This window comes from Hibiscus syriacus, unplaced genomic scaffold, assembly GCF_006381635.1.
Source record: "Hibiscus syriacus cultivar Baekdansim isolate YM2019G1 unplaced genomic scaffold, ASM638163v2 tig00017808_pilon, whole genome shotgun sequence".
Taxonomy (NCBI): Eukaryota; Viridiplantae; Streptophyta; class Magnoliopsida; order Malvales; family Malvaceae; genus Hibiscus; species Hibiscus syriacus.
The window spans coordinates 740655-749257 of record NW_024062417.1 but is presented as its reverse complement, the minus strand read 5'-3'; the positions used below and the strand labels follow the sequence as shown (position 1 = coordinate 749257).

General features: G+C 35.0%; 1 protein-coding gene across 3 annotated transcripts; it reads right to left on the bottom strand.

Moving 5' to 3' along the window:
* Positions 1-558: 558 nt before the first annotated feature.
* LOC120208926 (two-component response regulator-like APRR7) lies at positions 559-6992 on the bottom strand. Of its 3 annotated transcripts, none has more exons than XM_039208043.1 (9): positions 6750-6992; positions 5540-5891; positions 4870-5031; positions 4616-4749; positions 4129-4290; positions 2969-3152; positions 1971-2421; positions 1134-1854; positions 559-814 (listed from the first exon to the last, which is right to left on the bottom strand). In XM_039208043.1, exons 2-9 carry the CDS (start codon positions 5877-5879, stop codon positions 695-697), a joined length of 2274 nt encoding a protein of 757 aa, XP_039063974.1. In that variant the 5' UTR covers positions 5880-5891; positions 6750-6992; the 3' UTR covers positions 559-694. The 3 variants fall into 3 exon arrangements, with proteins under 3 accessions (XP_039063974.1, XP_039063975.1, XP_039063976.1); XM_039208044.1 differs by lacking the exon at positions 6750-6992 and adding an exon at positions 6112-6424; XM_039208045.1 differs by lacking the exon at positions 6750-6992 and having other exon boundaries at positions 1134-1642; positions 1751-1854; positions 5540-6421.
* Positions 6993-8603: the final 1611 nt, after the last annotated feature.

Sequence of the window (8603 nt, the reverse complement as noted above, 5' to 3'; positions counted from 1 at the left end):
TTAATTAACCAAATTAATAAAAATATTATATATATTATATATATTTTAAACTCAAACTCAATGAAAATTAAGATGCAATCATTTTTTAGTTACACTAGTCCCAGTAAACATTCAAGACAATCAAATTTGAACTCAAGTGGAAAAATACATCTATTAAACGGAAATTAATCTAATTAAAAAATAATAATTTTTGATTCATTCAAAAGCTGACCGAATTAATCAAATTTTATTTTGTTCGATTAATAACTTTTGCAATTAGTTTGATCCGATTAATGTTTAAAGAAAATGATATTGATTGAATCGGTAAATGAATTAACCTTTTAAACACCCTATTTCCAAGGATGATTTGAGGATGAAATAATAGTTAAAAGAGCACCAGAAACTAACCGATTGAACAAGATTAAAACGGTTTTCAAAGCACCCTATTGTCCAACGATGTTCATGATTCCAGCACACCAAATCAAATGGGGTCTTCTCCAGTCCCCCTAATGTACAACTGAAGTCCAGAACAACAAATTATACATATATATATATATATATATATATAAAAGAATACGAAAAAAAAGAAAGGAAGGTCCATACCAATAAAACACAGTTCATCAAGCCTAAAATTGTCAAATAGTCTACACCAGTCACTTTGTGGTATCAGCAAGAGGATTTGATTTATCTCTTGGTCTGCTTGTTTTCTTCTTCACTATTCGGAACATGAATTGCTTTCGGATGCTAGCTCATTGTTTTTCAGTGTTCGTCGCACAAACTGCCCTTTGATGCGAGGTCGTTGTTCTGCTAGTCGTTTCCTGCTTTGGTACCGAACCTGTAAAAAGCCAAAAGTATTAATAAAAAAATTGACTCTCTAGAATTAATCAGCTCCAAGCGTTGAAAAAAAAGAAAAAAACAAACTCTCATCCTACTATTGATCTTTAATAAACTGATGAGATGAGCTTATACTTTGTAAAGTACAAGGGGAGCAACCAGATTTTCCTTGATCACAATAGAAATGGGAAACATAATCTTGTGTTTACATTATTCCCATGCATGTAGTATGTGCATTTCAGAAATATATGGTAAAACATAAGCTAGTGGCTTTAAGATTTTTAAGCTAGATTCTGATTAAACACCTCAATGTCAATTACCTTTTTCTGGAAGCATCTCTCTTTCCTTTTCTGACGAAATTTGGTCAATGCAGCTTCCCTATGAGCAGACTTGCTCTGGTCTGCTTTGCTGCCACTCCCGAAGCCACTAGCATCTCCACTTCCGCTTTTCCCAGCTATTCCGTTGTCACCCTCCATATTTTTTCCGGCAGTATTCACTGCATTGCTACTTCCATTTGTCCCATTGCTTCCAGGGTTACTACCTGAGGCATTTCCATTGACACTGTAGTTGCCAGCATTTCCTTCGACAAGGCCTCCCAACATATTCGATGACCCACAATGAGGAGCATCATCAGCTAATTTTTTCAAAGATAAATCATCATGTTCTGGCTGCAGCTGCTGCATATCGTGGGTCAGATGGCTGTGTTGATCATAATGGTTTGTCGAATGTTGCATTTTCAGTTCTTGGTGAGTCCCTCTAGGTTGGACTGGTCCTGCTGTTGTAGTTACATCATTTCCCTCGTCTAATACAACTGCCTTATTCTTCTCAACTACATTCTTGGCAGAAGCATTGTTAGTTGTGGAGCCTGTATCAATGTTATTGCTACCGACATTTGAGCTTTGATTGGGAAGGTCATTAACTAAATGAGAGAGATTACCAAATACTGATCCTTTTCTAGCCGGTTCTAAATTATTGTCAACTGTAGACAAGCTTCCAGTGTTGACAGCGGGAACCTTATTTGCATTTGCTGCAGTATTATACCTGCAGATAATAGAAATAAATGTCAAAACTAATCAGAATTTGACAAATCTTTGTAGAATACTTTTCTGGAATTCAGTTAAGTTGAATGCTCCTATGCAGTAGTCTCTACTTTATACCTTGAGAAGGCAGAAGCGTTTGATCGTCTCAAAACATTTCGCTCATCCCTAGCTACAGTCCCAGCATCTTTAACTCCTCTAAGTCTCTTCAATCCGAGTTCAATAGATGGTAGTTCTGCAGAATCATTAATGGTTTTATCATTGCCATCTGAGATTTTGCAAAGCCTGTTTGAAGCCTCGTACTCAGCAATTTCCATCTTAGGATCAGTGGTCATAGATGTAATGCCAGTTTGATTAGCAGCTTCGGACTTTTCTTTGCAGGAAGGGGCTTCACTATTGAGGTCCAGCTTCCTTTTATCAATCTGATCATTGTATTTGCTGGAGCTCATCTCAAGAAGGTTAATCTGTTTGGTTCCAACTGTTCTGATTGGGGCCTCAACTGGACACTTTGGTAGTAAATTTAAATCTCTGGGCTTGTTTACACCCAGGTCTTTCCCCATTGCAACCTTGTCTGCAATGGAAAGGATAAAAAAAGGCTAAAAGAAGAGAAGAGCAGTTTAACCATTAAAGGAAAGAAAAGTAAAAAGGGACTACAAGATTAAAGATGTTAACCACCAGCATTATTGCTTCAAGCAAGGGGTCTAAATAAGACACTGTGCTTGTAAGCTATTTGGGTTCAACTCCACAAAAAAACTTAAATTCAGTTTGGTCATTGTCAAGTAGAACTCAAGCTCAAGCAGCTAAAGCCATCGGAGGAGCCAAGTTTTAGTGACTTAAAGCTCAACTGGAGTAGTTGGCTTGCCTAATAAAACTTTCTTCTTATTTTTAATATATATTTTTTGTTTTTATTTACTATCAGAAAAATCTCAATTCGAACTCGTGCTCGAGTTTGAAGTCAAGTATGGGACATGAACTCTCTTTACTAGATAAATGAGCCTAATCAAGCAAGCTCAAGTAGTTCAATTTTTATCTAAATTGAGGTCAAGCTTCTTACTTATTGAGCTCAATTCACTCAACTCAAACATATTTCAAGCTACACATTTGAAATTCATGTTTACCAAGCTGTTCATCTCGTTCTTGGCACCCCCTTGCTGCAGCCACTGGCATCCCTTTGTTCCCAGGTACTTCTGCATTTGAATGGACAACTTGGGCACATGTACTATCAGGGCACTCAGCAATTTCATCCGAGGGTGAGACTAGACGGGAGCTGTCAACCTCTACTGCTTGTTTTGTCCAAGAATTCTGCAAAAAGAAAATGCACTTGCAGTTTTTCACTACATATACTTACAGGTTTCTAACAACTTTCTGAACTTTTCATCCAAGTTTTGAGAGCAATTACGTTCAACCATCGAGGATGAGGAATTAGAGGATAAAGCTCAAATTCCAAAAAGTGATTAGGAGGAAGTAGAATTTGTACATTTAGCCCTAAATTTGGAATGAATGAAATAATTTGTGCAGACTACCGTAAAGTTTTTGGAAAAAGGATGAAGTTCTTACATGTATATTGAAGTTGTGTTTTGTCACTAAATCTTATTAATGGAAATCAAAGATTAAAATAGAACCAGCTAGTTTTTTTTTTCTTTTCATATAAACAAACTTCATATGATATCAAAGTAGCGCTTTGTTAAATCTTGTTAGTGAAATCTAGGACTACAATAATTTTTTTGGATAAAGGACGAAGTTTTAAAATGGAGCTGTACGAAATTGTTGCTAAACAATAAATAATGCTGTTGGAGTCTTGGATATCATAACCTACTAGTTTTTCTTTCATATAAACAACCTTCTAAGCAGAGGTCATTTCCTAAGCAGTGGTATGAGAGAAATATTTTGAACAGAAATTAAAGAGCTCTTGTTTCTAGAGAATATGTACATCATTTCCTAAGCAGAGGTCAGCACAAGCAGAGCTTAATGTAATCCATTACTTATAGTACTCATCTCATGCTTTTGTGGTTTCGTTGAAACAATGTGTCTTAAATTTTTAATAGAAGTTCATTACAGTTAAACATATATATTTAAGAATTATAAATTGATGTAAACATTGATGTAAACATAATAATTAACTACACTCTCCGCACTATGACATAAATCAATGAAAGAAACGCAGTTCAGATCTCAGGTTGCTGACCATAGTTCAAGGCAATCTGAGGCCCAAATTTCACTGCTAGATATTAACCTCATAAAAAGAATACGCTGCAACTGAAGGACAGATTTATAATACCTGAGTGCCACTCCCGTCATCACTGCCATCTCCAACATTTTCACCACCACTCCCATTATCGTCCACATCATTGCTACCGCTGTCGTTGTCAGACTTGTCGACACTTTTTGATCTGACTGATTTTTGAGTTTGTGAGCCACTCTCGCTTCCACTACCACTAGACTGAGGGAGCAGAAAATTTTTCACTTGGCAAAGAGTACTATGAAAACAGAACATGTAATCAATTTCTCTCTCTCTGCTTTCTTTCCTTTTTATTTCTTTTTTAACAAACTAGTACAAGTAAAAGTTCTCCTAATCAATACTGGTCTTAGATGTTACTTTCTTCATACAATTGAAAAATAAACTAATGGAATATGCTTTTAGTTTCAAATATTACTTTTCTAATTTCTTGAAAACAAAACAGGAAACAAGAAGAAATTCTTGCCGGTACATGGTTTGTAGTCTCTACTAGGGAATCTAAATCTGATGTAGGAAGTTAATGACTCACACTATGGCATCTCCTCCAAACATGCTGCCACAGGTTCTTTAGCTCATTTTTTCGAACAGGCTTCACCAAAAAGTCAACGGCACCTTTTGATAAACACTTAAAGACTAGATTCATTGAATCCTGAGATGACATCACTGCATGAAGATATCATCAAAAATAGTAATTAAAAGTATCTACTCAAAAGAATTCAAAGTGAAATCAAGAGTGAAAATGTTAGAACAAACAACAAAATGCAGGAAAGAGTGGAGGCTTACTGATCACACGAACATTTTTACGTGTTTTGTGGCTCATGATCTTGCTCAAAAGAACAAGGCCAGATAAGGAAGGTATTCCCACCTCAGCCAATATAAGATCGATATGGTTGGTCAAATCTTCTAGTATCTTCCATGCTTGTAATACATTTGCAGTTTCAATAACTGGGAAAACAAAGTGAATATTTAGGTTAGAATAGGCTACATCAGCCCATATACTTCACCCGATAACTGATAAAGTGTTCTGGAACGGAAGAGCATGTCAAAGGCATTAATAAAGATATCTCTTATAGAAAGAAAAAAGAGGAGATGAATCATGCATAAATAAACTGGTAAGTGATAAATGGATATCATAAAATTTCATTATTAGAATCTAACCAAATACAGAGTCTATCGATACTTGAATAGACAAGATGCAAAGTACAATATGAAAGCTTCTCGCTTAAACTTCTATAAGCAAGCTGTACTAGGGTTAGCTTAATTTGGCTCTCAACAAGCAATATATGTGTGTCTGTGTGTGAAGCTAACTATTAAATCAGTCTAGTTGAGATCAGTTCTCCTTCCCCGTGGCATGAAATATTACTAAGTTGCATGTATTATAACTTTAATAAACCATGAAAACAAAATCCAAGATATTCTGACGCAGCATCCTTGAAAGACTTGAGACACTCACCATCATAACAGCAATTGCGCAGAAGTGCAGTGACAACATGGCGAGTAGAATCATCATTTTCTACAAGCAGAACTGTAACCGTTGTTAGATTCAGAAACCTCTGCCAGTAACACTTTGCATTTTGAGGCTGTTGCTGTGCCATTTGCCACATGGCAGAAGCCTGAACAGCTCCAACATGACCATCTTTCACATTTTGTGCGATCTTGTTAACTTTCAGATCATCTGCTCCCAGCATCACATCTTCCTCAGGGATGACACTGTTTGTAGTTCTCTTGTTACCATCATAGAGCCGGTGATTTAGTTCCCGTAAACCTTTTTCACCATCACTATCAACATTCATCTAGACACTTACCTGTAAATCAGATTACAAAAGACTGGCAACAATAAGGGCAGTCCAAGGATGTAACAATAAAATCTTCCTTCAGTTCAAAAAATAACAACTACATAGCTTTGTCTTTGAAACTGCAAACTTCTGCAAATACAGACAGTTCAACCTAAAACAAAAGTAAATCAAAATGGAGATCCATAACTAAAAAGTTGAAAATAGAAACCACCACAACAAAAATGTTTACTCCTTTTAATCTTCAGAAACCAACTCCATACTCCCTAAGTTGCTTGAACCATGTAGAAAACAACAGAGTATCACATCAAAATAATCAACCAGAATCCAACCATTAAGTTCAACCAAGAAAAACTCTCAATATTTTCCTCTTTTTAAGGAACAAACCCATGATACTACAAAACAAGCTCAATCTTACGCATAAACATGTAAGCACAAGTTAATTTTAAATTATTAAAATAAATAAGCAAAAGTTTTAAAGACTTGTACGCCAAATCCCTAATATCAAGCACCTAAAATCTGCTCCTAAAATCAAAGCAAATCTTTTCTACTAATAACCAAAACCTAATCGAAAGATATAAACATTGAATTACAGAAAATTATTAAAATAAATAAGCAAAAGTTTTAAAGACTTGTACGCCAAATCCCTAATATCAAGCACCTAAAATCTGCTCCTAAAATCAAAGCAAATCTTTTCTACTAATAACCAAAACCTAATCGAAAGATATAAACATTGAATTACAGAATTGATTTTTTTAATATTCTACAGCTAAAAGTTTCTTCGCAGCTCAAAAAAATGAAATCTATAACGAAAAGTAAGGGAATTCAATACAGGAAACTATTCAAATCCGACAAAGTTAAAGAACTTACAAGTATTATAAATGAAGATAATCCTCAGCAAAGTTTCAAATTACCACAATTATTCAGCTGGATCGAGATCACGTTTGAATTTAAAAAACGCATTGCGCAAAAATTAAGCAACAGAATTAATTTCAAAGCGTATTTTTACATTAAAATTAAAATCTTCGGTTTAATACCAAAAAATTCTGCAAATTTATATCAGATTAAATTATTTTTAAGAAAATAAATTGAGTGCATGAGAAATAGAGCGACTCGGAAGGAAGGGATACAAGCGACCTTTTGTTTGGACGATGCGATATCGAAGAAGATATTAATGAGATGAGCCCCGCTATGCTGACGTGGATAAAATAGAGGTATGGAACTTTCAAGAAATCCCACGTGGGATAGCTATATTTCCGCGTGGCTAAAAATTTGGAGGCCGATGGGCTTGCTGAGCTGGACAAAATCAAAAGCCTAGAGCTCGATTGTGTCTATAGCATCTCTATAGATCTTGGAAATCTCGTTTGGACACGTGGCGCGTGAAGGGTGGGGAATATCGAGGGTCACGTCGTTTTCACGGACGTCAAAAACTATTGGGTTTTATGCCGTTGTTGTTTAAAGTGTGGTCGTGACGACGTTATGTTTGTTGCGTTAAATGACGGAAGTAACATTGTTATTACAAAATGACAAAATTATCCCGCAAATTTTGGCTTGGACTGGACTTCAAATATGGGGAAAATATATAGGTGACTGTGTTACACGGAATTAAGAATGAATGTCATCCATTGCCTTCGTAAGTCACAATCCTGTTGATGATACATCTCAAACAAAATCAATTAAGGCTTATACAAAAATAAGTGTTTAAAATATGTATCTAAATATGATTTGATATCTCGAAATATTAAATATTAAATATTAAATATTAAATATTAAATATTAAATATATATTATTTGTGCATTTCAATTAATTCGGTTTATTCCGTTAACCGATCAATTAATCGAACTTAGTTTGGTTCGGTTAAATTTTTTTAAAAAAAAAATCAGTTTGGTTAATGGTTAATAGAGAAAAAAATTCGGTTACTAGAATTTGGGTAATTCAGTTCGGTCAGTTAATCAAATTAGCTGTTTGAACACCCCGCTCACCTCTGACGGCAAACGATCACCATTGATCAAATTTTACTCAGAGCACGACGAAGAACACAATGTTGGCGGCCGTGTAACATATGACAGTTGTATACGTCAAAATCTCCAAAAACTTAAACAGAAAACGTAAAATTCCAACGGCCCTTCGCGATATTTTTTTACGACGATCGGCGTAGTTTCACGGTGGATAGGGGACTAAATATTGATTGTGGTGGTGAGACGATTCTGATGATGTTGACAGTGTCAGCGATCGATCGAAAATGGAAATATAAGATTTGGAATTTTTTTAATTAAAATATTAATTTGTTAAATAAAATAATTTTTAAAATTTTATATGCTTGATACATGTCAGATATGGGTGTTTAAAAATACTCGATCCGGTTAACCCGTCGATCCGAACCTAAAAAAAGGGTAATTCTCTAAAAAAAATTATCCAATCGGGTTGGATACCCGACCTAAGAATTTTTTTTTGGATAGTTGGGTTAGGTCTAGGTCGAAACTTTTTTATAATCGGGTATCCGATCTGACCCGATAATTTTAATATATATATATATTAGTTAAAATTATATTTTTATTTTAGGTTATTAATATTTTTACCTTCAAACAAAATGTAAGGAGTTGTTTGTTTGACTCTGAATAGAACCATTCAGCGCTGAATGCTGAACCGTTCAACATTCTGCGCGTTTGTTTCGTACCTCTGAATAATTCAGTGCTGACTGATTCAATAAAACAGTGTTGAAT

Excerpts from the sequence above, each read along its gene's own strand:
- LOC120208926 (XM_039208043.1), bottom strand. The coding sequence starts at position 5,879 with ATGAATGTTGATAGTGATGGTGAAAAAGGTTTACGGGAACTAAATCAC. Across the intron at positions 2,422-2,968 it reads AGAACGAGATGAACAGCTTG|ACAAGGTTGCAATGGGGAAA; the intron begins GTAAACATGAAT and ends TTTCCATTGCAG. Across the intron at positions 815-1,133 it reads AGAGATGCTTCCAGAAAAAG|GTTCGGTACCAAAGCAGGAA; the intron begins GTAATTGACATT and ends GGCTTTTTACAG.